The 26,563-nt window shown below is 46.7% G+C and overlaps 1 protein-coding gene across 12 annotated transcripts in view; it reads left to right on the forward strand.

Moving 5' to 3' along the window:
* The window catches only part of FRMPD3 (FERM and PDZ domain containing 3), a 123,448-nt gene that overhangs the window by 78,178 nt on the left and 18,707 nt on the right, over positions 1-26,563 (forward strand). For 10 of the 12 annotated variants that reach the window (XM_036991440.2, XM_073227565.1, XM_036991441.2 and 7 more), the window contains 8 exons: positions 3,830-3,934; positions 8,145-8,252; positions 10,855-10,986; positions 12,412-12,531; positions 17,154-17,290; positions 17,607-17,733; positions 19,659-19,748; positions 21,417-21,596. In XM_036991440.2, coding sequence (XP_036847335.1) covers positions 3,830-3,934; positions 8,145-8,252; positions 10,855-10,986; positions 12,412-12,531; positions 17,154-17,290; positions 17,607-17,733; positions 19,659-19,748; positions 21,417-21,596 — 999 coding nt within the window. Of the gene's footprint in view, positions 1-3,829; positions 3,935-3,954; positions 4,091-8,144; positions 8,253-10,854; positions 10,987-12,411; positions 12,619-17,153; positions 17,291-17,606; positions 17,734-19,658; positions 19,749-21,416; positions 21,597-26,563 lie in introns of those variants that run through there. The other 2 variants (XM_073227567.1, XM_017657234.3) reach the window with 2 other exon arrangements.

Below are 26,563 nucleotides of genomic sequence, written 5' to 3' on the forward strand. Positions count from 1 at the left end.
GTACTTAGCAATTCTAGTCCAGTGTTTCAAACCAAAATTCATTTTAGCCAGCAAGGGTGCCTGTTGCAAAATAAGACTTAGAGCTGCTTACGGTCAGTGAAGAGTTCAGATATTGCAGCTTTAAGATACTCAATTAGTCTATGCTTAATGGGTTAGAACATTTTCAACACTATAAATTCCTGGGCCCTACCCTCCCAAAGATTCTGATTTTTTAAGCCTGGTACGGGCCTAGAAATCTGTGTTTTAACAAGCACTCCCCAGTGATTCTTATCAACAGGGAAGTTTTAGAAACAGTGCATGAATGCATGTTGATGAGCTAGTGCAGGAGTCTACAAACTTTTTCTCTAAAGCACTATTTGGTAAATATTTTAAGCTCTGTAGGCTATACCTGACAATGCAAAGCAGCCATAGATAATACATAACTGAAGATCCTGGCTGTGTTCCAATAAAGCTTTATTTACAAAAACAGGTGGTGAGCAGGATTTGGCCCATGCGGGCCTGTAGTCTGCTGACGCCTAAATTGTGTTCATTACTCCTCCTTGGTACCACATTCTTATTTTGACCAGGGCCTTCCCAATTCTCAATATTTTAATTCACATGAGTGGCCCTAGTACTAAGAAGTTCAGGCCCCATAGCAGAGCTTTAAAGATGCTTTGGTACTGAACAGCGTTTGGGAGCCCTTTGTCTCACACTGCAAGGCAGGCGTCACCTGCATCAAAGCCTAAGGCTAGACTTGACTCTGTGACATGTAGTAAAGAGTGATGTCAGTGAGTGAGTCCCCGTTAGCAGTCCAGCCTGAAGACAAGAATAGGATGGAATCTTAGAGACCAATAGGACAGGGGTCAAAGAGGAATGAGGTACAAATAAGCTATTTTAGTCCCTGAAAATATTGGCAATTCCACTTTCTCCTTCATGGTTTTGCTTCTATAAATATCAGAATCTTTTGTTTGTAATGGTATCTCTAGCACAGGATCTAATCTTGTTGGTAGGGATAGCAAGGAGGCTGCCACTCCCTATAGGCGAATACATAAAAGGATACTAGTTGGGGTTCTTCATATGTTCAAATCCATTTGAACCAGAACCAGTGGAAGATCAGGAGTACGCTTCCAGCTTCAGCCTGCTGTGGGGCACAATCACTAATTTAAGACTCAAGAAGTCTAGGTTCTAGGTTCGGCTTTGGTACCAAATTATTTTGATACTCAGAGTAAATCATATCCTCTTCCTGGGCCTCTGTTTCACATGTAAAAATGAAGGGTAGACTGCATGGCCCATTCAGGTCTCTAGAAATGCCTCATGTCATACCGTGCATGGGGGCCTCAAATGACAGATGATCACAGAGAAAGAAGAGAGTGAATGTCAGGTAGAATGAAGATTTCACCTGTCTCAGGTTTGTGGCACCTCAGATAGAAATTTGGACCACTGTGGGGATGGAGTCAAGCCTGAATGTAGCTATAGATCTTTCTGTCCTGCCCTTTCACTTTGTTCCTGGTGCAGCCTACAGCCCCTGCCCACGATCTGTGCACCAAGCTATGCAACACACAAAGGCATTTCTACTCCCATGAACAATCAATACTGTAATCACTTTTTGCAACGATCTCCAACCCTGGATTTTGTTGTGCTATATCATCTGCTGCCAACAAACTGTCCCCATGGCACAGGATGAGACGTCTATAGTTCCTATAACTCTGGTTCCCAATCTTAGCTGTATTTGGAAATCATCAGAAGCTTAAGGGAAATACTGATACCTGGGCCCCATCCCCAGAAATTCAATGAAATTGGTCTGGGGTGGGACCTGGGTACTGGAATCTTTAAGAGCTACTCCAGTGTTTCTGCCGTGCAGCCAGGACCGACACCTGCTGCCTAAAGTTCTGCTAGACTCGGGTTAAACAGGTGGCTTTCTGCCATCTGCTTTCTTTTGGGAAATGAGATTGCTGGCTATGGAAGAGAACATAGCTGGGACAGGGGCCCAAGACCTGATGAGGACGTTTGTTTCTGCTGTGGCCTGATCTTAGGGTCCTGCCCTCCTGTGGCTGATCTAGTAAATGAATCTCAACTGCAGCGTTAATGGCAGAAAACAGCTTAATGCATTGCCTTCCCAGCTGGCAGACACCTTCAGGTCCTTAACACAAAGGAATTCTTGATTGTCAGACTCACATGCTCCACGGGAAGATGAGTGAGGGTGGTGGCTTGAAGGAGTTCTAAACCTGATTTTGGTGAGGCAGTGTCCAAGTCTTTCTCATCTCAGTAAATGGCAATTTCCTTCTTCCTCTCTTGACTCCTCTCTTTTTCTCACCTCCCACATCCAATCCGTCAACATACCGTCTTGGTTCTATCTTCAGACTATACCCAGAATTCACTCACTTCTCATCGTCTCCATTATGACCATCCTAGCCCCAGGCTCCATCATAGTTTAACTCCATTACTGCAGTAGACTCTGAACTGGGCTCCCTGCTTTGGCCATCACCCTCCTTCACTTTTTTCCACCAAGCAGCCAGAGGCATCCTTTTAAAATGCAAGTCAGACCTTGTCTGTTCAACGTTCCCCAGTGGAGTACAATTCAAAGTTTACAAGACCCTATGTGACCCAGCCCCCAGCTTTGAACATGACCACTTGAACTCCTCCTCAAACTCTGTTCTGGCCACATTGGGCTTCTTTACTGTTCCTCATGCACCTCGATCTTATCCACCTCAGAGCCTCTTGTTCTTTCTGCCTGGGAGGCTCTTTCTCCAGATACCATCATGGCTGTCTCTCTCACTTCCTTCAGGCCTCTGCTTAAATGCCACCTCCTCAGAGAGGTCTTCCCTGATCATCCTAAGATAATGCTCCTATCATTCCCAACCTCGCTCACTCATTCTCTTGTGTCCCCTTACCCTATTCAATTTGTCTTCCTAGTCCTCATTTGCTACCTAAAATATACTTGTTTATTATCTGTCCCTGCTAGAATGTGCACTCCTTGAAGCCAGGGAGTGTCGTCGGTCTTGTTCACTGCCGAATCCCTCATCACCTAGAACAATGCCTGGCACATAGTGGGCCCTCCCTAAATTTGTCATATGAATGAACAAATGCCCCTGAAGACATGAGGGTGTCCCTCACCAGGACTCCTGCATTTCTTCAAATTCAAGGAGCACCCAAGAAAGACTTAGTTGCCAGCATTTGGTAACCATGCATCCTGCTGAATTTGTGGGGGAGTTTTCAAGAACTAGAGAGCCTAACTGATTCTCTGGGCATTTCTTATAGAACTGGAGGAACAAAGTAGGGAGCCCAGGACTGTCCTAGAAACCTAGGACACCTGGGTGAAATCCCCAGTGTCTCTGTTCCCAAGTAGTGTAGAAACTGTGGGTAAATCATTTTGGAGTGCTAGGCCTCCTTTCTCCCACACATAAAATAATATTTTCTATGAGCCTCCTTCCTAGGGGTGGGGCATATCTGTGAGATGAATAAGATAGTTTCTGTAAATCCTTTGAGATGATCATATTCAGATATAATGAAAACCACTGTTTAGGTTTATCTCACATTAAGAAAACCAAATATATAAAAATTCAGTGTATGATATTACGAACAAATTTTTGCAGACTCCCCTAGGCCTAAAGCATTAGTAATGAGATTCAATTTACCCAAATTCGATTCATGCCCAGTTTTTTCAGAATATACCGATCATGTAAGGAAGTGCTTAGCACATTGCCTTGCACCTAGTAGGGAATCAATATTTATTGACTTACTGGTCAGTAAGGCAAAGTGTACCTGAACTGAGACATCTTAACTCTGACGTGGCAAAGGTCAGGTTTTACCCAGGGATGGAGAACTCACCAGCCGTCTGTTCTTTTTCCAGTCCCCCAAATCTGCCTTCATCAGCGCTGCAAAGAAGGCCAAGCTGAGATCCAATCCTGTGAAGGTCCGATTTTCTGAGCAGGTGGCAGTTGGAAAAACAGACGCAGTAAGTGCAGCTTCAGCTCCCTCTACTCTGTCCAGGGCCAGAATCGGCCTGGCCAGCAACATCTCACTCTGGAGCCCTTGCTCATCTGCTGCTCTGCAGAATGCACAGCCTTCAGAAGGAATTGGACAAGGAGGACCTCAGGGTGCTGGGTGGGTGGTAAGTGAAGAGTGTGTGGCATCCAGAGAAACCCAGGGCGTCATGGGGAGAAGGAATATGTATCAGTTCACTCAGGCTCCTCATGGTGCTCAGAGAAATTTCTGTCCCTAGCATAGTATCTTAAACTCAGAAAAAGCACTCCATAAATATCTTTTGACTACTTGATAGAAGCAGGAAGGAAGTAGTGGTTTTCTGAAGATCTAGAGAAAGCGGCTGGTGAAGCAGCTCTCTTCGCATTGAAGTGGTCCTCCAGCTGCACGTCTCCACTGGAGAAGACTGTGCACTGATGGATGAAGGAGCCCAGGGGAATCATACAGACTCACATTATGTCAGAACACTTTTACTAGGCACCTGCTGTGTTCCCAGCACCACAAGGGATGCAAAATAAATACCTGGTCCCTGCTACTGGATACCTCTTAATGATGTTGGGGGGTGGAAGCACAAGTGGTTCAGATTGAGACAATGTAGAATCCCCTGCTGGGTGGATGGTTTTGAGGAGCAGGTGATGCTTGATAGTCCATGACATGTAGCTGCCAATTTGTGGGGGTAGGGGGTCATGGCCAGCCTGCAGTCTTTCTCCCTGTTCTGTGGTATCTTGCTGATGAGTTTCAGCCCTGGGCAAGTTCACTATGGATTCATTGTAACCAAAGAAATGACAGTAGAACATTCTTGGGGTGAAGGGTTATACCCAACTTTATTTCCATGGTGACAGGTCAATCACTAAAATCCCATCCACTCAGAGTAAGTCTGCATGCAGCAAGCTGGTTTCTGCCTCTGGGCCTCTGTTCTCAGTGCTGCCACCACTCCAGCCTCTGCTTCGCTCTCCTGCAGCCTTGCAGCCATGCCGCTCTATCACCCAGAGCACTGGGCCGAGCTCTTTATATGGAGTCAATAACAACATATTGCCCATACATGTGTAGTGAGCTAGCCAACCAGGGCCAGGTGAGAATCCTGGCTACAGGAACCTTCACTTTATCCACATGTGGGTTTACATGAGCTGAGCTGTCTGCTCCAGATAAGTAAATGAGAAGAGGTGAGTGGACTGCAGAACCATGTGTATTAAGCAGTCATGGATTATGGCCAGAGTCCCACAGGAATCTGCAGAAGTTTGTGACAAACCAGTGAGGATGGGAGCCGGGTGGGGTGGGGCCAGCCGAAGCTAATGGGTACTTGTGTGCTTTTGCAGGCTGCTGGTGGCTGGTCTCTTGAGAGGCCCATGGCATGTTTGCATTGAGGTACAGCTGCAGTTGAGAGAAGCTAGCAAGCCCAGCCTGAGTGGGGAAATCAGCAGGGTGCCAGGAGCTTCTATAGTTATTTGAGGCAGAGCCACCCAGAAGAAGGGATAGAGAAGACAGGTGTCTTCCATCTCCATTTCCCTGACTCTAATTCCCAAACTCAGCCCAGGCTCTCCAACCCTGTTCGAGAAAGGCTGAGAAGTCCAGGGGACCAGGTCCCCACTGGGTAAGCCACTGGAGCAATCGGTAGTTGGGATCTATGTCGGTCCTGGCAGAAGAGGTTGAAGAGAAGTGGGGTTTGGTGAGCAGAGAGGAAAGGGACCAGGATGGAGTCCCTGCAGATTATGGGGATGCAGACCCTGAGGTCTGAGTCACTAAGCAGATGTTTGTGTCCTGAACCCTGGAAAACCCAGAGGAAATGTGACTTGAATTTGGGAAGTACAGATACAACTTATCCCATCTCAGCATTACAGACTAATCATCCAAGGCCAGGCCACCCAGGGAAGACCTTCCTCCCCTCCACCCCTCCCCTTCCCCTCCTGTTTCAACTCTCCTATCCCTCCCCCACTCCCCTTCCTCTATCATGACTCTCCACTCCACACGTCTCAGGTAGCCACAGGCAGAGTCAGGCCCCCACTCCAGACCAATCAACACAAGTGCCCCGGAATAGCTAGTACCCACCCAGGGTTACTTGTGTCACTCCTGGAGAGAACACCAGCTGTGGTGTGAGGCTCTTGTCTGGGAGAGACAGACATCAATCTTTCCACTCAAGCTGTGCTCATAAAACTACCTGATGTCACAACACCCCACCACCACCACCACCCTCACCACCAGTGTGGACCATCACAGCCTCACCATTGATTGGGACCTGGGAAGTCCAGGCCCAGGTGACTCCAGGCTGTCCTATAATCCCTTTCCTTTTGTGTTACAGGGCTTCATTAAGCAGCCAGAGCAAAAATAAATCCTGTGGGCGTTCCTTGCCAGCTCTATTTTTAAGCAAAATCAATTAAGTAATTATCTGAGTCCAACTCAGTGTGCTAAATAAAACCTGCTACCACTGAGTATCATCAGCCCAGGGATCTGGGGCCTCTGGGCTTGGCAGGAGTAAGGTGTCTTGGGATCAGGTACACAACTGAGCAATCACAGTTTTCCAACTTTATATCCCATCACTTCCCAACATGGCTTGACTCCTGGCTCCCTACCACCACCAACCACACCCTGACCCAGGATGACTTGCTTGTTAATGTTTTCATGCCATCCACGACTGTCTCTAGATCTGGACTGTTCTCTTCTGGCCTCTGTCATAGTCCACACCCACAATCTCCTTCCAAGTCAAAATCTAATTCACCTCACCTACAAAACCTTAACTATCTTATACCTGTCATTTTGTTTTGGTTTTAGAATTGTTCTCTACATTTGTGTGGGTGTGCCAAGTCACTACAAGAGGGTTAAGACCAAAACAGGAGCCTCTAATTGTGCCTGGCCTTCATGGGGCTTAGTGTAGTGCTGGGCATATAGTTGAGGTTCAGTGAATATCCCTGAATTAAGGGATCTGGCCATCTTGTACAGCTTTTCAGTTCCTACAGAACTGATGAGGTTGGCCCAAGAAAATGGTTGGGTTCTCTGATGAGTCTAATCATTCAGGTAAGCACATATGAGGCACCTACTGCTCATACATTTGGTAGCCATTTATTGAACACCAACTGTGTGCCAGGAACTCTACTCAATGTCAGAACTGCAAAGATTGAACAAGATATGGTCATTGTGTTCTGAGTTCACCATTTCATTGTAAAAGACGAACATTCTTAAAAAATACAATAGCACCAAGACAGGTGTTTATAAATTGCTATAAGAACGCATGGCAACACCAGGTCCAAGTACCTGATGAGACTGGATGAGGCTTTACAGAGTTCATATTTATGCTAAGTTTTGAAGGATGAGTAAGAGTTCACCAAGGAGGGAAAAAGGAAGGCAGAGGGAACAGCCTTTATTTAACAAATATTTAGTGGGACTTAACATGTACCACTCTATAAATAAACACCTGGGCTAGGAAAACTTTTGCTAAGGAATGATCAGGTGTTCAAAAATGGGCTTTGCCAGCAGATCTCAATCAGGGTCAGTACTGCTTCCTCTCTGAGAGCATTTAGAAATGTCCAAGGGTGTTTTGGGTCATCCCAGCAGTTTGGTGTGCTATTAGCATTTAGTGTCTCAGGGTCAGAGATGCTAAGTGTCCTGTAGGGAGTGAGGCAGTCCCTGAATGAATTATCAAAGGTATGGGGGCATGAAAGGGTAGCATGGGTACCTGGATTGGCAAGACATGACTGGAGAAGTAGGCAGGGCCAGGTCAGAAAGGATCTAGAATGCCACGAGGGAGGAGGAATGGTGGAACAAAGGCATAGATGTGGACGTCATCTCGATGTGTGAAGGGCCTCGTACAAAGGGGGATATCAGGAGATTAGAGCAGGGGAGAGAGATGGGCTCCTAAGGAGGCCTTCCATCAGCCCTGCAGTGTGAGGCAGTCTCCGTGAGCCAGGCACTGCTCTAAGCTGTACAGCTTTGAGCCACAGTAGAATGTGGGTATGCTGTGACATCCAGTGAAGGGTGAACTTTTTTATATGGCTTAATGTGTTCTTGGAGGATTTGGTTCTGGTAACTGCATGTAACGTTATTCTCCATCTGCTCTTTCCTGTCTCTTTGTTCTTCCATACCTTCGGCTGCCTGTCTCCTCTACTCACTCCTTTCCCTTTCTGCACCCCTCCTCTGGCTTCCCTCCTGCTTCTAAATGAGCCCCTATTTGTCCTTTCCCTGCCTGTTCACAGAAAATGATGAAGAAAGAAGCTCTTCTCCTCATTCCCAACGTCTTGAAGGTTTTCTTAGAAAATGGGCAAATCAAGTCATTCACATTTGATGGCCGGACCACTGTCAAGGTACATACAGAGTCTCCCCTCTGGCAGCAGCCTTGCCCTCTCTGGAGCACATACAGCTGAGCTCCTTGGAGTCTACACAGAGCTGCTTGCTGCTGGAGCAATTGTGGCCTTTGAGCTCCTGCTGCTGTGAGCCCCAGGCTGCAAAAAAATACCCAGTCTTCAAATGAGGGTGGTAGGGGGAATCTGTGCCCAACTGTGTGCTAGTGATTGTAAAAGTGGTGTGTGCAGACACGTGCATACGCATGCACATGCACCCACATCTGCTTGTGAACTGCCTTGTGTCCATGTTCCTTCTTCCAGACTTTTAGGTCCTAAGGAGTGTGAAGATCATTAAACCATTTATAAGGCAAAAGTGATTTATATTGCTATAATAACACCTATACAAGTTTACTCACAGAAATCAACAAACACAGTATCTTGGGAGATTAGCTTAGCCATGCCTTGCTTTTAAATAACAGCTAGATCTTAAGCACTGAACCAAGATTTGAAACGTTCAGCAACAGTCCCGTTGGCTGTGCCTTTCACAGGAAGAGCAATTACTGAGCTGTGATTCTTAACTGCTCAGCCAGGTGTCTACAGGTTGTGATCCTGAGGAGGCAATGATACCATTAACCCCCAAGTTCATTTCTGCTCTGGGACCAAACTATCCACTCCTACTCGTGCCTTCTTCAGAAGGACTGTTGCCATGCAATCAATGCTGCTGACTGCTTGGCAGCTACAGCACCTGCCCAGTAAACCCACGTTGGCCCACAGGTGCACCCATGCTGAGGTACCCATACTGGGGCCCAAACAACTCTATAAATAAAGAAACCCCTGGGCCAGGAAACTTGCCCTAAGAACAATTATCAGGTGTTCAGAATTGGCTTTGCCAATGGTTCTTAGCCAGGGTGGGCACTGCCCCCTCCCACATGGCTTTTGGGAATATCTGATGGTATTTTGGGTCATCCCAACCATTTGGCATGCTGCTGACATTTAGCTCTTGGCCAGAGATATTATGTGTCTGCAGGGAGTGGGATAGTCCCTGAATGATGAAGAATCATCCTTTCCAAAGTGCTAGTAGCACTCAATGTGCAAAACACTGGAACTAACACATTTTGATTGAACTGAAAGTTTCTTTGGAAGGTGTAGCCCTGGGTGGGTCCCCCAGGAGACCTAGGACCAAAATACACTCCTTAGGGTGCCCTGGGATGGTCTCTTGGCTGTTGACGGTCTCAGTCTGTGGGAGGAGCATTAAAATGGAACTGGGCCACCCAGAGGTATCCTAATGCCCCTCTTCCCAATGTAGACCTCTCTCTGTCAGAACCTGCCTGGCATCAGTATGTCCATTGTAGATCTGTCTCTGGAGCATTTTCTCTCTTCCCCCTCGGAGGCTTTTTTCTCCAAGTGTTCTCCCACCTCAGTGTCACTTCCTCTATTGCTTCTAGATAGCCCCAGCCTTCCAGGGTAGCAGTGTCTCTGTCCTGTGGCACCCTGACTTCAGAGAGGGTACACTGGCTTTTATTCATTGGAACTTGGACAGGCTGCCAAGCCACTTGTCCCAGAGAGATACCTGGGTGAATTGACAGGCTGGCACAAGGGCTGTTACACTTGTAACACCAGTTGGCAATCACCACCTTGGCTGTCCACAATCTCAGTGCAGCTGAACTGCAAAGAAAACCTCATTTGTCCCTGCCAGAACTCCAGCAACACTAGCGCCTCTGTGACTACTTGAATAATACAAAGCAATACTTCCAAGTACTCAGCAGTTTCCAGCCTAACATTTCAATGGCTAAGCTCCTTTTAATGTTCACTGAGGGGCTTGTTGGGCAACCCTGGCCGTAAGGGCACTTCGTGTTCCCAAGCCTTCTTCCTGGCCTTTGGAGAATGAGCAATGCTGTGTCCAAGAACACATGCAGGGGAGCCTCATATATGCCGAAGTCACAGCAAATAGATGGCAGAAGTCTCAAAACTGACATCTGGGCAGCTCCCAAGAATATGTTTCCAGACACCCTAATATTAAAAGTAGGGCAGCAGAGCAGATGGAGCCCAGAAGTAGTGAGCTTTATGACTGTACACAAGACACGTGACATAGTTCCTCTGCATGGACACATTTTTCAAGTTGCTAAATTGATCATCTCTAAAAGACAGCTTTGATTAAAAAAAATGAACATTTTGCCAGTAACTCAAGTCATTCGATTTAGAGTATGAATCCAGAAATAGTCTACTTTTAATCATGTAATTGTGGCTTTTGCTTTTGTTAATCTAAGACAAGAGCTGACAGACAAACCACAGTGCACACTCTGACTTAGGGGAGAAGGTGAGGGAAGAGCCAGTATACTGTAGGACTGGCCAGGCCAAGTTCAGAAACACTGCCCTCTACCCCCTGCCCCTGTGGTGTTCTCCAGGGCCCAGGCCTTTAAACAGCACTCACAGGTCACTGTCCTCATCCTGAAGTACAGTGTGTGGGCCACCCTGAAGGCCGGTATCTCTGTCTGGCCCACGTTCCCAGTCTCAGCCTCTCCCTTGTCTTTCTTGGTGTTCTGTCTCCGTCTCCCATCTTTGGTGCTTAGTGTAGCTGAGAGCTGGAACGGATCTCCCTCTGAAGGCCCTTTCTCTTCCCCAGGATGTTATGGTGACGTTACAGGACCGTCTTTCCCTGAGGTACATTGAGCACTTTGCTCTTGTCCTTGAGTATGCTGGACCAGAGCAGAACCACAAGTTCCTGCTTCTCCAAGACAAGCAGCCCCTGGCTTATGTAAGTAACTCCTTTGCCCTGGCTTGAGAGTCTTGTGTGTGGCCTCTGCTAGAGAAGTGGACTCCAGGTACTTTCTCTCCAGAAAATTCATAATGATATGCTCAGCCAGCTCCCACAAGTCATAGTTCTCAGTTGGGGTCTGTGCTGCCCACCTCTACAGGGCTTTTGGCAATGTCCCTTGTGACCTAAAAAGGGCACGAAGATTGTTAGTCTTGACCTCTAGTGGGAAAAGTGTGGGGTGTGATTCACTGTGTGCCTCCTGGGATGCTGAGCTGAAGAGCAGTGTCAGCTCTCCTGTGTCCCAGAAGCCCTGCCTACTAGACTTTTCTGCCTCTGAGAGGAAACTCAGGCTTCAGATGAAGGCTGTAATATGGAAGGGTCAGGAAGTGGAGTCTTGTGAGACCAGTGAGGCTAGGACAAGTGTGGGCTGGGAATGGGCTGAGTGGAGCCAAAAATGGGCAGCGTGTCACCCATATCAACTTCCGAGATAGAATAGAAGACAGTGTCCCTTTGCCATTTGTTAAAAGTCTGGGGGAATCCAAGAATCCTGGACAGTATTTCACCAACAGTGAAACACCAGGAAGAGCCAGAGAGGCAACCATGGCCAAGCAGTATTCCCAGAGAGGGAAGGTAGGAGTTGGAGAGGGATGGATGGAAAGAAATGCCTACATGGAAGTGAAATAAAAACCAAAATGAGACACAAAAAAATGAAAGGATTTTAGAAAGAAAAATTCTTCAGGCTTAGCTCTCAGCCAAATGCAATCCGGAGATTCAAGGTTTCCACCTCTGAAGGGAGGCTTGTGGGTGTCCTCCTTGGAGGAAGGCCTAAGTTCCCCCAAGAGGCCTTTTGAATCCAATTGGTCTCATGTTCCAAATGGATTTTAAACTTTATTACAAAAAAACTCAAACGTGCATAAAAGTGTAAGGAATTGTATAATGAATCCTCACTACCCATGCCAACTTTATTAGTTACTGATACATGGCCAACTTGTTTCATCTATTCCTCCAAATGGGAGTATAAATCTTTGATCGGCTTCTTATCGACAGTGTATTCTGCTTGAGGCTGAGCCCCTCTGCAAGGTAAAGTCATTAGCCCCACAACAAGAAACGAGTCAGAGGAGTTCCCAGGAGCCCTCTCTTTCTACCTAGTATCATGGGCCTTAGACCCAGTCATTGATAAAGGCCATGTCCTAGCTAAGTGATTCAAAAATTCTAGTCACTTCGGGTCAGAAAGGTGTGAAAGACCTAGCTCCTCATCACTTTCCTCTAAGGGTGATTGGAACTGGCCAGGCAAGAGACAAAGTGGTAAACTGCACCCTAGCTCTGGGCAAGCCCCACCTTGAGGAGCCACTGAGGTGGCTCCCACCACCATAGCCATTGGTTCCCAGATTTCTTTTCCTCTCGCTTCTCATCCCCGGGATTCAGGTGGTGCAGCGGACACACTATCAAGGAATGAAATGCCTCTTCCGAATAAGCTTCTTTCCCAAAGACCCTGTGGAGCTGCTGCGTCGAGATCCTGCTGCTTTTGAGTACCTGTACATCCAGGTAGAGTCTGATTGGGGACACACAGACAGACAGACCAATGGACAAACAAGCAGGCAGGCTGTTCTGCCATCACAATGAAGTCACTATGTAAGTTTTTCCAACCTCCAGGTAGCTCTGAAGGCCCTTTCCTTTTGTGCTACCATTGTAGTCCATGGCCAAGTTAGTCGGCCTGGTGACCTGAGCTGCCTGTGGCTCTGAGTCCTTCCTCTTTGTCTAGATAGATCTCATCAGTTTTCAGAAGCAAGCAACACCAATAACTCTGGCACCATCACAGGATCCCAAGGTTTAACAAGCTCATTTGGGTAACGGCGGTCCCAACTACTGATGCCTTGTTTCAGGAAGAAGATGATCCCTAATTCAGTTCATCCAGAAACATTTGCTAAGCACCTTGGGCCAGGCCTGCACAAGGTGCTGGCCATCTAGGTGAACAAAATCTGTCCCAGCTCGCTAGAGCTCATAGACATATGTACACACATAAATATAAGGCAGTGTGACAGGCACTGTGATGATGGCAGGGGGCAATGTTAGTAGGGGCACCCAGGAAGTAGTTTTCCAACTCTCCATGGGAAGGGGATAGTGAAGGCTTCACAGAGGAAGTGATATGTGCATGCTCTTAACCTTGAAAGATGAGCTAATGTCTGCTGTGTGCAGAGATGGAGGGGAGGAAGCACTTTCTATACAAAAGGACTTGTTTCTACAAAGTCTTGGTGGCATGAAACACTACAGTATGATGAGAGAACTGCGGGTAATTTATGATGGTGGGAGTGCAAGATGTCAAATAAGGAACAATAGGAAATGAAACAGGAGAGACAGGAAACAGGTGGTGAAGGACTTGCTTGACAGGTCATGGCTAGCATAGGCTTTAAAATGATTTAGGCCAGGGAGTGGTTCTCAAAGTGTGTCCCTGGACCAGCAGCAGCAGCATCAAGCCAGAACTTAACAAAGCAAACTCTTGAGCCCCAGCCTAGTCCTACTAGAAACTCCAGAGGTGGGGCCCAGCAATCTGTGTTTTAATAAGCCCTCTAGGGGATTCTGATGCCCGATGGAGTTTGAGAACCACCGTGTTAGGGCAGTGGAGTCTTAACCCTAGCCACATATTAGAATTATCTGGGAAGCTTTGAGAAAAACTATTCTGTACCACTGAAGACCAAACCAATCTAAATCTATGGGGATGAGGTCCAAACATTGCTTTTTCTAAATCACACAGGTGATTCAAACACGTACAGCCAAGATAAAGAAATCCTGCTGTAGGGTTGGGGCACACAAATGTAGAAAGGAGAATAGCCTGGTCAGATGAGTGATTTTGGAAGATCTCACAGTGCCCAGGAAGCACAGCAGCCATGGAGCTATTGCAGTTGTCCAGAGGAGAGGTGACAGAACCAGGGCAGTGGTGGATGGGGAGGGGCGATTCCAGAAATTTCAAAGGTAGAACCAATGGGTTTTGAGTCAGTGAGTATGTGGTAGACGTGGTATCGTTCCCTGAGTTAAGGAATAAAGGTGGTGGAAGGGGTTGGAAGAAAAGATGAGATTATTTGGGGCTATGTTGAATTTTAGGTGCTTGATGAGAGGAAAAAAAAACCTGAATTCATTTCTGATGATGTTTCTGATGGTAACACCTGGGGAGGTGCTATGAGACATGGTGGCTGTCCTCTGCCCCTTCTGACAACCTAAAATGTTAGGAACATTTCTCAAACAACCTCAGGTTCCTTTACCAGCGCTCAAGGGGGCACTGAGCTGTGGTTCCTCTATGAATTTCTTTGAATTGTATAAATTTAGTTCTCATTTTGTTTGCCCTTAATTTCTTCATTCAAGCTTCCAGGGATCATTTTGGTTCAAATATTTTGGGATTTGGCGATAAGACCATGTCCACGCTCTCTCTTCCCTTCATGATGTTATGGACTTCAGCTGTATTCTTTCTTTTTTATATTGAACAGCTCTTTCAAGGTCTAATTGACATGTAACAAACTGTACATATTTAAATACCGTTTTTATTTAATAAGTTTTGACATGTTTATACATGACACATTTAATAAGTTTTGACATGTTTATACCCGTGAAACCATCATCACAAACAAGACATCAAACATATCTAATGCCCACAAAAGTTTCCTCAGGCTCCTTTGTAATTCATCCCCCAAATCCCCAGGCAACCACTGACCTGCTTTCTGTCACTATAGAAACTATAGTTTGCCTTTTCCAGAGATTTATATAAATGAAGTCATACAGTCTGTACATTTATTTTAGTCCAGTGTCTTTCACTCAGCATAATGATTTTGAGGTCCATCCATGTTGTTGTGTGTATCAGTAGTTAATTCCTTTTTATCATTGAATGGTATTCCATGGTATAGATATGCCAAAACTTTATCAGTCCAACTGCTGGACATCTGGATTATTTCCAGGTTTTGGCTACTACAAATAAAGCTTCTATGAACATTCATGTACAAGTCTTTGTGTGACATGTGCTTTCTTTTCTCGGGTAAATACCTAACAATGAAATGGTTTGATCATATGGTAAATCTTTAATTTTTTAAAGAAACCCCAATACTATTTTCCAAAGTGGCTGTACCATTTTACATTCCCACCAGCCAGTGGTTGAGAGTTCCAGTTTCTCCATATTCTTATCAGCACTTGGTATTTGTCAGTATTGGTTTTTTTTGTCATTTTAATAGTGTGTCATGGTATCTTACTGTGTTTTTCATTTGCATTTCCCAGTGCCTAATGATGTTAAAATTTTTTCATGTGCTTGTTTGCCAACATGCCTCTTTTTCAGTGAAGTATCTTTTCAAATTTTCTGCCTACTTTTTAATTGTGTTGGTTGTTTTCTTACTGAGTTTTGAGAGTTCTTTATATATCCTGGAAACGAGTTATTGGTTGTATATGTTATTTGCAGTTATTTCTCCAAGTCTGTAGCTTGTCTTTTCAGTCTCCAAACAGTATCTTTCACAGAGAAAAAGTTTGAATTTTGATTAAGTCCAGTTTGTCAGTTTGTTCTTTTATGAATTCTACTTGTGGTGTCATATCTAAGAAATATTTGCCTAACCCAAGGTCACAAAGATTTTCTCCAATTTGTTCCTAGAAGTCTATCATTTTAGGCTTTATATTGAGGTCTTTGATCCATTTTGAGTTAATTTTTATATGAGATACAAGGTAGTGGTCAAAGTTGTTGTTGTTTTTGCATATGAATATCCAGTTGTCCCAGCACTATTTATTGAAAAGACTGTCCTTTCTCCCTGAATTGCCTTTGCACCTTTGTCAAAAATCAGTTGTCCATGTATATATATATATGGGCCTATTTTCAAACTTCTGTTCTATTACACAGATCTACCTTTATGCCAACATCACACTCTTTTGATTACTATAGCTATAATAAGTTAAGATCAAGTAGTGTTTGTCCTCCAGCTTTGTTTCTCAAAGTTGTTTGGCCATTCTAGGCCCTTAGCATTTCCATGTGAATTTTAAAATTAGCTTGTCAATTTCTACCAAAAACCTCCTGTGATTATGATTGAGATTGTGTTGAATCTATAGATTGATTTGGGGATAATTGACAACTTAATAATATTGAGTCTTCCAATCCATGAACACAGTATGTTTCTACATTTATTTAGGTCTTTTAAATTTTTTCTCAGCAGTGTTTTCTAGTTTTCAGTGTATAGGTCTTTCACCTATTTTGAGAGATTTATTCTTAATTATTTCATATTTTCTGATGCTATTAAGTGGTTTTGATTTTTAATCTCAATTTCCAATTGTTTGTTAAAAGCATTTAGAAATATAGTTGGGTTTTGTATGTTGACATATCTTGTAAACTCACTAACTCATTAGTTCTAGTAGGTTTTTTTTTTATTCCATTGGATTTTCTACATATATGATCATTGATGAATCATTCCTTTTCCACTGTCTCGTATGCTGTAGTGATATCACCATGGCTCCCTAGTTCCCTAGTTCATCCTGGTTCCACTGCAACAAAATGGGCAACTGGTCTAACCAAGACTGAATCATCGATAGCTTGGACTCTGTCCCTCAGGGTTTGGGGCCTGTCATACCCTTGGACAGTAGTTCCTAAAGGGACCCCCTTTAGGATGGCATCAGGAAGACTAACTCATCACTGCTTTTGACCTTCAGACCCCAAGGAAAAGTATATCTGTCCCATCCTTGCAAACCATCTGTCACCCTGAGCTTCTGGGTCAGAGCCCTATGGAGAGCCCCTCTCAATATCTCTCTTCCTTCATTCCCATCTGAGCTAGTAGAAGAGACCTGTATGGCTGGGGGGTGACGATAGGCCCCAAGAAAAAGTGGGATGGCCTTCTGTAACAGGAGGAAACAAAGAGGGCAGTGCCATGTCTCACTTTTACAGCAGCCTAGGTGCCCCACCCACCCGTGTCTTGTCATCGCAGGCACCTGCCCCGAAGAAGAACACTGCCAGGATCTGAGAGAAGTGAATAGTGTCTCTGAGACCTGAGGGTCCTCTGCTGCCTCTTCCCCAAGGGCAGAACCTTCCTCCTTTCCCTTGATCTAGGATGTCTTAATGACACTATGGTTCTTTTCTGGGACATAAAGGAGTAGACCAGGGGGTGGGGAGGGAATATTTCCTTTAACTGACACTTTTGGACTGTCCTCCCTTGCAGAGCCGGAACGATGTTATCAGAGAACGCTTTGGAATGGACCCCAAGCCAGAGATGCTTTTGGGCCTTGCTGCCCTTCACATCTATATCACTGTCTCAGCCACTCGACCTAGTCAGAAGATCTCACTCAAGAATGTGGAGTAAGTTGTGTGGTGGGGCCCTTCGGGAAGAAGGTGCAATGGTTGAGCTATGCTCTGCTATTCAGGAATTCAAGGCCTGGGCTGGGAGTGAGAACTGGAGTCCCTCACACCTAGACCATGGTGCCCTTGAGCCACAGCTTCTACTAGGGAGCTGTGCCCTATGTTATTCCCTTGCCCCCATCCCTCTTTCTTTCTCTCCCAGGCTCTAGTCCGCCATCTCTACCTCTTGCATGGAGGTCATTCCTGTCTTAACATCATCCTTTCTCTGGCCTGTTTTGCCTCTCTCACTGATTTCCTACTTTTCTTCTGCTTTTAGGAAGGAGTGGGGCCTGGAGCCCTTTCTTCCCCCCTCCCTCCTGCAGGGCATCAAGGAGAAGAATCTCCGGAAATCTCTCTCTCAGCAACTGAAGGCCCACCAAACACACCCTTCCAGCAGCACGAAGGTACTAAGAGTAGGCCATTGGGCACCCCACTTGGGGGCTGGTGGCCCTGGGATGCTCCTGCATGGTGTCCCAACAAGGCTGGTCTCCTGAGGACCCTCCTCACTGTTTCTGACTTGGGTACACACCCAGCTTGGCCAGATATGGGGAATGAATGTGGAGAGGGTTTTGCCTCAAACTTGAGCCTCTCCCCAGAGACAGTTCAGTGGCAAGTCGCTGAGAGAGCCCAGGGTCCTCAAAGCAGAGGAGCCAGGATGTAGGAGGGAAAAACTCTCAGTTCGTTTCACCCTTTTAGTCAGTGCTGATTGAGCCACCTGCTGTGTGGCCAGCACTGCTCCCTGGGGAGGCACATGTTTTCCCTGGGGAGCGACTGCTCTGTCCCTCAGTAGCTTTCTAATTCATCAGTCCTTGGATAGGGAATTTTGGGAGATAAAGTCCAGCCCTGTGGGACAAGTCCTGGCCTGGGTTGTATGTCGGGGGTGCAGGTTACTGTCGTGCTGCCCTGCTCAGGCTCAGGTGCCCTCTGAGGGATGACCACTCCATGGCGTCCCAGCCCTCAGGCCCTTCTCAGGCTTGTAAGGACTCAGTCTGCTGGCACTTTGGACCCAGGAGGCAGGAGAGTGGTGAGAGGCCCAGCAATCCACCTGCAGAGGTAGACACAGGACTTGGTTGACCCCATATATTCCGCCCATTCCAGATTCCTTGCCTTACCAACTAGCTTTTCTTTTAAGATGCAAATTTTCCCAGAGAGTTAAGCCATTCCTACCTTGCTGTGCATATTTAATCAGACTGTTTTCTTCCCAATGGAGAGCATCAATGCTCCCAACCATCTCCTCAGCAAACATATTTTTTGAGGCTCTCAGCCCTCGAGCTGGAGACACAAAGATGAGGAAGACCTGGTGTCAACCCTCAAGCAGGGGGCAAGCTAGTGGGGAAACTCAGCAGTCAGTCACAACATGTGCTACTGGCGTGGATGCTCTGAAAGCATGGAGGAGGAGCCCCCAGTGCAGCCTTAGGGAGGTGAAAAAGGCCAGGAATTGGTGCCTTTCATGCAAGAGCTGGGTCTTGACAGATAGGAAGGAGTTTGTCCAAATGAGTTGGGGGAGGTGCAGGAGGAAGACGTTCCCAGGCAGGAAGATTCATCGGTACAAAGGCCCAGGGGTCTGAGGGAACACTGTGCATGGGAACAAATGCAAATAGTTCAGCATAAGCACATGCAGAGAGGGCAACGGGGTGAGGGCAAGAGAAAAGGCTGGAGAGGTTGACAGGAGCCAGTTCATGGAACACCTTGTGTACCATGGTAAGGGGCTCTACTCACCCTGCAGATATCCTGAGCCATTGAGGGGTTTAAGCAGGTAACTGATGTGATTAACCTTATGTTTTAGGATGCTTCCTCTAATAGCAATGTGGAGGGGTGGAGGGAAAGGAGTGTCGGTACTGACAGTAATCTGGCTGCTGTCCTTAGACAGCTGAGGTTACATCAAGGCAGTGACTGCAGGGCTAGAGAAGGAGGAATGGATAGGCTGGAGAGGAAATTAGAAGGTAGAATCAAGATGATTTGGTAACTGGTGGCCCTTAGGTGAGAGAATGAGGGAGGAGTCCTGTGTGATTCAACAGGCTTCTGACTCAAACCCAGGGGATGCTGGTACCGCTGATGGAGACTTTTCTATGAGGGAATGCCAGAGGAAGAGCAGGCTTGGGACTTAGAGCTGCTCAAGATTAAAAGTATTGAGTGGGACTCCAGGCTAGGGATGGCCAGTACTAGGTGGCCATAGGTGGGTCTCAGAAAGATATAATATAGATGAGGTAGGGTGTCAGAGTTGGGGAAAGGGTCTCTGTACATGTGCAGTGTGGCTTGCTGAGAACAGGGGTTTGCTTTTCCTGTGTGACTCTAGCTTCTCATATTTCTGGGTGGATTGTTTCCACAGGGCTCTGCAATTCAGGCAAAGCTCCAGTATCTTCGAATTCTGAATGAACTTCCGACCTTCACAGGCGTTTTGTTCAACACTGTGGGCCTGGTCAGTGAGGGCAGTGGTGGGGAGGGAGCCCTTTGGGTGCACTTGTCCTGGGGTGGAGGACAGGCAGGCGGGACCCCATTAGGACTTTAGGGTAGCATTCTCTGTTAGCAAAGGCCTTCATAATTTCCTCTTTCTCCTCCTCCTCCCTCTCGCCTGCTTGATGCTCTGGTCCCACCTCTGGTAGAGTGCTGCAGGAGGAAGCACACTTGTTTCCAGTATCCCTCCATGACCCTTTTGCGTCCCCTTTCTTCGATTTCAGGGGTCATGAAACTTTTTCCGTAAAGGGCCAGAGAATAACTATTTCAGGCTTTGTAGGTGGACCATGCAGGTCTCTGTCACAACCATTCAGCGCTGCCATTGCAGCACAAAAGCAGCTGTAGACAATTTATAAACACGAGTGTTACTATGTTCCAATATCTCTTTATTGACACTGAAATTTGAATTTCATGTGACTTTCACATGTCATGAAATATGGTGCTTTTGAATTTTTCCCAACCATTTAAAAATGTAAAAACCATTCTTAGTTCATGGGCTGAACAAAAACTGGTGGCGGACCAGATTTGGCCCATGGGTCAGAGTTTGCCAACCCCTGCTCTGTTTCATTGCCCTTCCTGAGTCTGCACACTTCCCGCTGCCCACCCAGGGCCTTCACTGTGACACCCTTCTTGGGTGTTGGTCCCCCTGAGACTGTTCCCCGAGCTAGTTTACCCTAGTGAGCTATAGTGAAAGGAAATTCAAATCATTTTGCTGACTGGATCCAGGTGCTTGGCATGCTCTGGGGAACATGCTGTCATGCTTGTGGGACACACTGATGGAAAGCTGCCTATCAAAGTATCTACAGCAGATGGAAGAGGTTTCTTGGGGTGCTGCTATTGCCAGGGAATGGGCTGCCAGAGAGCTCAGGCTTGATGGCACAGAGGAGCCTATCCAGAACACTTAAGGGAATCCAGCCTATCAGGCGCAAGGGCAACCATTTACATACTGGTATTTGAGGATCACCAAAAGCCCACTGCTCTCTCCCTCCACCCTGCACACCCCCCTGCCAGTGCTGAAATTCCTATAGGCCATTCTTCCGGTTTAAGACTACTATAGTGCCTATGAAAGGGCAAATATCTTCGTAGGGAGGGAGACAACACCCTCCCACGCACCTGCACCATTAAGTGCCCAATCATCTCCTAACACCTCAGGCACCTACTTTGTCAGTTTAACGTTTGGCACTGGGTGAGAAGTGTAACTTTGATTGGCTTTGGTGGGGGCTGCTAAACCAAGCCCAGGATGCCACCTCTTCGGGCAGAGCCGTGGGTGGGGGCCCTGAGCAGCCTGTGGCAACAAATGAAAATTCTCTGTGGCTTAGGAAGAGAGTGCCACAAAGACACCAAATCAGACCTCACCTACTTCACGATTTTGCTAGAACCAGCCCTGCTGCTGCCTGCCTCACTCAAACTGCTGCGGAGGCTAGGGTAGCCATTCAGCCAGATGACCCGGAGCCCTGCCCTGGGAACAGGGGTGTCCCTGATCATTTTCCCCTCAAGGCTGCCCTCCTGCTGTGGCACTGAGCCCCAAATATTTAACTGGCCCAATGCCCGTTTTCTGTTTGTTCTTGCCTCCTTTCTCCACCCCCTCTGCTCTTTTTTTCTGTGAATATTGCCCACCATGCTTGGTCACCAGGATGAGAAGCAGTCAGCCACCACTCTCCTGGTGGGACCCCGTCACGGCATCAGCCATGTTATTGACCTCAAAACCAACCTCACCACTGTGCTGTCCGAGTTCAGCAAGATCAGCAAGATCCAGCTGTTCCGGGAGAACCAGGGCGTGGCCCGGGTGGAGACCAGCATCATGGATGCCAAGGTAAGCCTGGATTTGACAGGCTGCATCTCTCCAGGGACAAGCCTTAGCAACAGAGGAAGTAAACTTGAGAAAGCATTTGAGCCTATTACATGAGGTTCAGTGATTCTGAAGTGGTTCAGACTCTGGGCCCCTTTGCTCATCTTTCTTCCCTTCTCAGCCCTGTGGGACAAGCTGACTTGACCACCTATTAAGGTCAGTCCATGCTGGAGAGGCTAGGAAGTGTCAGATCAACTGTCAATGGGTCCCTCAGCAGATGGCAAGGGAATTGGAGAACTTGGAGCTACCCCCAAGGCCACGGCTTCCCAGTCTTTCTCATGTCATGACATACAGAAGATTACATTCCTGTAAACACTGGGGCTGCCCCAGAGGCCCAGGGCTGTGTGCATACCAGTCAGAGAGCCCTGCCATAGGCACACGCTCTTGGACTGCCAAAGGAGGAGGTATCTGAGGATGTGGACAGAACCAAGAGCCGGTAGAGCCTTGTCCCCATTTCACCTCCCAGAGTCCAGCTCTTCCAGAACCTTAGAATCTTTCACATAAACCAGATCCCTCAGACTGGCAAGCAGCTATCATCTGTGCAGAAACTGGCAGCTGTGGTTTGAACACCTAGTGACCAGTGGGAGGTCGGAGGCAGGCCTGCCTGCCAGCTGACGGAAATGGTTAGGAGGGGTGCAACTTTCCTTTCTTAAAGTATTTCGCGGGGGGGGGGGGGGGGGGGGGGGGAGGGGTTAGCAGATTAAGAGATGGAGTGATGCTGTTTCTAAAAGAGCAAAGTATTCATTTTTCTCTTTGTGAAACCCAGAAAGCTTTAATATGTTAATTTTTCCACCTGTGAGTCACAGGATTCCCACTGGTTTAGAAACCTTCCTGGAGCTGATATCTAATTGACTTGTGGCCACTTCCTCAACGAATGATTGCTGCCCTCGGCCTCTGGGGCAGCCCCAGTGTTTACAGGAATGTAATCTTCTGTATGTCATGACATGAGAAAGACTGGGAAGCCATGGCCTTGGGGTAGCTCCAAGTTCTCCAATTCCCTTGCCATCTGCTGAGGGACCCACTGACAGTTGATCTGACACTTCCTAGCCTCTCCAGCATGGACTGACCTTAATAGGTGGTCAAGTCAGCTTGTCCCACAGGGCTGAGAAGGGAAGAAAGATGAGTCGGGGAGTTGGGCAAAGTTGTTGGGCAAAAAGCCAAAAGGACAGGTAGGGAAGCGGGAGGAAAGACAAGATATGCAGGGTAGATGTGGCTTCCTGAGAAATAAAACAAGGTTTAAAACAGAGGAACAGCTTTCTAGCTGTCTCCTTCTATGTTCTACAAGTGATTCTCCATTGGCTGCATAATAGAATTTTCTTGAGAGCTTTAAAAAAATACAGATACCTGGGTTGCAATTTAGCCTGGGTAGCAGGATTTATTTATTCCTCAGTTCCCCAAGTGATGCTGTAGTACAGCCAGGTTTGAGAACTACTGACCTCTGGGTCCAGAGCACTAGGAGGAACCAGGGTCAGTGGGTGCTGCAATCTAGCAGCAATGTAGCCACAGTTACGGGCATGAATAATGGCCTGGAGGGGCCACACTCTTATTGGAGAGACTAGGCTCACAAAGACACATGACCTACCTTCGTAACACATCAGAATATGTATGGAGCTCTGGAATCAGACAGATCAGATTCAAATCTAGTTCTATCATTTCCTAGCTATTTGATCTTGAAAAATTGTCTTACTCTCTCTGAATACTGAGTTCCTCAACTGCAAATGGATTGCCTGTCTCAAAAAGTTGTCATTCAGAATTAAATAAGAAAATGTAGATAAAATGTGTTAGGACACTGCCTGACACAGAGTAAGTACTCAGCAATGAGACCTGGTATTTTTTCAAAAGCAAAACAGCAATGAAGAAAAGTTAATATGAAGTAGATGTGTTAGATAAGTATGATATGGAACATGGAGCAAAAGAACAGGAAGGGGTTAACCAGAACTGGCTTCCTACCAGAGAGTGTTTTAGGCTGGCTCTTGAAGTGATAGGCTGGGTCAGCAGAGAGAAGTGGGATGTGTTCACAGGCAGAGGGCAAGCACTGAAATAAGCCAGCCATATGTGCAGGTCAGTAAGCACAGTTAGCTTGGCGAGAGAGAAGAATAACAAGAAAGGAGATGAGAGAGATTGGGGGTCAGCAGAACAAGCTGGTTAAAAGCTTCAAAGGCCAGTCCAAGGAATTTAGATTTAATGTTTTAGAATAGTGGGAATCCACTGTAGGTCCTAGAGCAGAGGAGTAGCAGAGTGAAAGCTGACTTGGACCAGTTTGCCAGATGGACAGAAGCAAGGCTAGTGTCAAGTCAGGGAGGCAAGGAGGAGATCAGGGTGCTAGTGTGGGAGTAGAGTGATAAGGGCAGGGCCTGGGCTGGAAGAACAGTGGTGGTAATGAAAAAGAAGAGTGAATGTGAAATATATAGAATCACTAAGAGTGTGTATGCATATTCCACACACACATGCCTCTCTTACACACACAATGCATGTGTCTTATTACACCTAACCCTTACTGCCTGCTGCCTGTATCCCGAGTGTACTGAAAACGAGGGAAGAGAGAGGCCAAGAGAAGGTTGGAGTGATGCAGTATGAGGACTCAACCCAACCTTGCTGGCCTTTAAGATGGAGGAAGGGGCCTTGAGCCAAAGAATGTGGGTGGCCACTAGAAGCTAGAAAAGACAAGGAATCCCATTCTCCCCTAGAGCCTCCAGAAGGTACACAGCCCTGTCTACCCTTGATTTTAGCCCAGTGAGATGCCTGTCAGACCTCTGACCTCTAGAAATACAAGAAAATAGATACAGACTGTTTAGGCCACTAAGTTTGTGTTCATTTGTTACAGAAGCAAAAGGAAAGTAACATACAGTGAGATTCCTTCAAGAAGGATGCTTTCATATGCTACATTAAAGATACGATTTGGCTGATAAACGTTCTGTTCACACCCAACTTTTGTTATAGAAAATCAAATGTGCTTGTAATGAGCGATGTCTGCTCTGTGCTTCACCTGGTACAAGTCAGTGCCCTGTGAAATGGACAGAGCAGTAGTTAGACCTTTCTGAGATAAATCAGAAGAGGAAGGATCATTGATATAGTAGTTGGAGAAAAACAGGAAGATTGAGTGAGAAAGAGAATCCAGGTTTCCATTTGACAGTCATTAATATGATCTTACTGTAACTGGGAAGCATGGTAAACCCAGTGGGAGATATAAAGATGAAGAAAAGTAGAAAATATGGCTCCCAGTCCTCAAGAAGCTTACTGTCTTGTGGAAGAGAAACAAGTGTGCTGATCCATGGCATGCCGAAGGAGGAGCCACAGAAGAGGCACCCAGAGTGTATTAGAGTACAGAGGGCAAGAGAAATTCTAGCAGGGGGATGAAGGAAGCTTCCTGGAGGCACTTTACATCAGCAATGTCTGTGCCTGCTGAGCAGTGCCTCTCCATGCCTGTGCACAACAGGAAGGATTTGGGAGGATGGGGTCTGGGAAGCCCGTACTGCAGAATGCCTTCCCTGGGCTTAGTGGGAGTCTACCCTTAGGGTCAGTGTAATGTAGAAGAACCAGCCGGGCATGTTTCTCCCAATTCTGTGTGCAGTGACATTACATTGATAATTTGAAAGCGGCCATAGTGGGAATATGTACACCAGGGAAATTGGCAAATGCTACAAATCAGGACTTCATAGGGACTGGTTGTTAAACGTTTACCAGCACACCACCATGTAGGGCACATTGAAGAAAGACTGAATTTCCTTACCAGGAAACATGGAAGTCAGAAATCAGGCTTGGTCCATTGCCCCCTAGATATGTCGCTCTGGTCTGGGAATATTCTGGAAGGGCCTGGTGAAACTAAGATTATTCTCTCAAAGCAGTAGTTCTCAACTCTGAGTGCACATTAGAATCATGTGTGGAGATTTAAAAACCACTGGCTGCCTGGGCCCTTGCTGTCAGACCATTTAAACCAGAATGTCTGGGGTGAGGGTGGAGCATGTAGGTTTTTAAAGCTTACCAGGTGATTCTAATGTGCATATGGCTTGAGAACCACGGCCTTAAGGGGGTACTCTGCCTTGCCTCCAAATTAGCCGTCTATGCCCAAATGGCTCTTCCCAGTGCTGTGGAGGTAAGAACCCAAATGTATGGCTCCTGGGACTCAAGGACCATCATTTTGTACCCTTTCCCCTCTGAACCCCTGGATTTCCATCCTTTCCCTGTTTTCAGGGATGCTTAAATGAACTGAGGCTACCCCAGGGCCAGTCTCCTCCCTAGTTGGCATCCTGAAGTGCTGCATGCCTTTGAGCTTCCAGAGCACCCCAGGAAGGAGATGGGGCTAGAGCATGTCAAATTAATCCCTTCTGTACCTTCTCATGTCTGGCCATGCCTCCAACCGTATTCCCCTTTTCTCCCTTACTGTTTGAAGATGGCCTAGGCATATTTTGTTCCAGCTTTTACCCAGCTTACTTGGTCTTAGTGGAGTGAACGTGAGCTAGTATGCAAATATCTTTCTCCAAGAGACAGCATCCTGGGACTGAGACACCGCTGGGCCATTACCATACCCCATTACCACAGAAGCACATGAGGGGGTGGTGGGGGTGCAGAAACCATTAAAGGAATGTCCCAAGGGATTTCTTTGTGGTCTAGTGTGTCTCCTATTCTCATGTTTGAGCTTTATTGCTCTAGTGCTTTCAGTAAAGACAAGCATTATGTTAGACATCATGATCATTAAGATTCTATTTAAAATAAAATGTTGTTTTTGAAGGTTTCTAAGAAAACCTGTTCAACCTCTTTGCTTGCCTCCGTTTGATTTGATTTTACCCCCTGCTGGCAAAAAGCACATCTGTGTTCCTTTTTCAAGCTGCTTTTGGCCCCTGCTGGGGCCCAGTTGGCTGTGTGGGCATGCAGAGGAGAAGCTCTTGATGTGCTTGCTGTGCTGAGCCAGCTGGGGATGCACTTGGCCCTCT

The sequence above is a fragment of the Manis javanica genome, chromosome X, assembly GCF_040802235.1.
Source record: "Manis javanica isolate MJ-LG chromosome X, MJ_LKY, whole genome shotgun sequence".
Taxonomy (NCBI): Eukaryota; Metazoa; Chordata; class Mammalia; order Pholidota; family Manidae; genus Manis; species Manis javanica.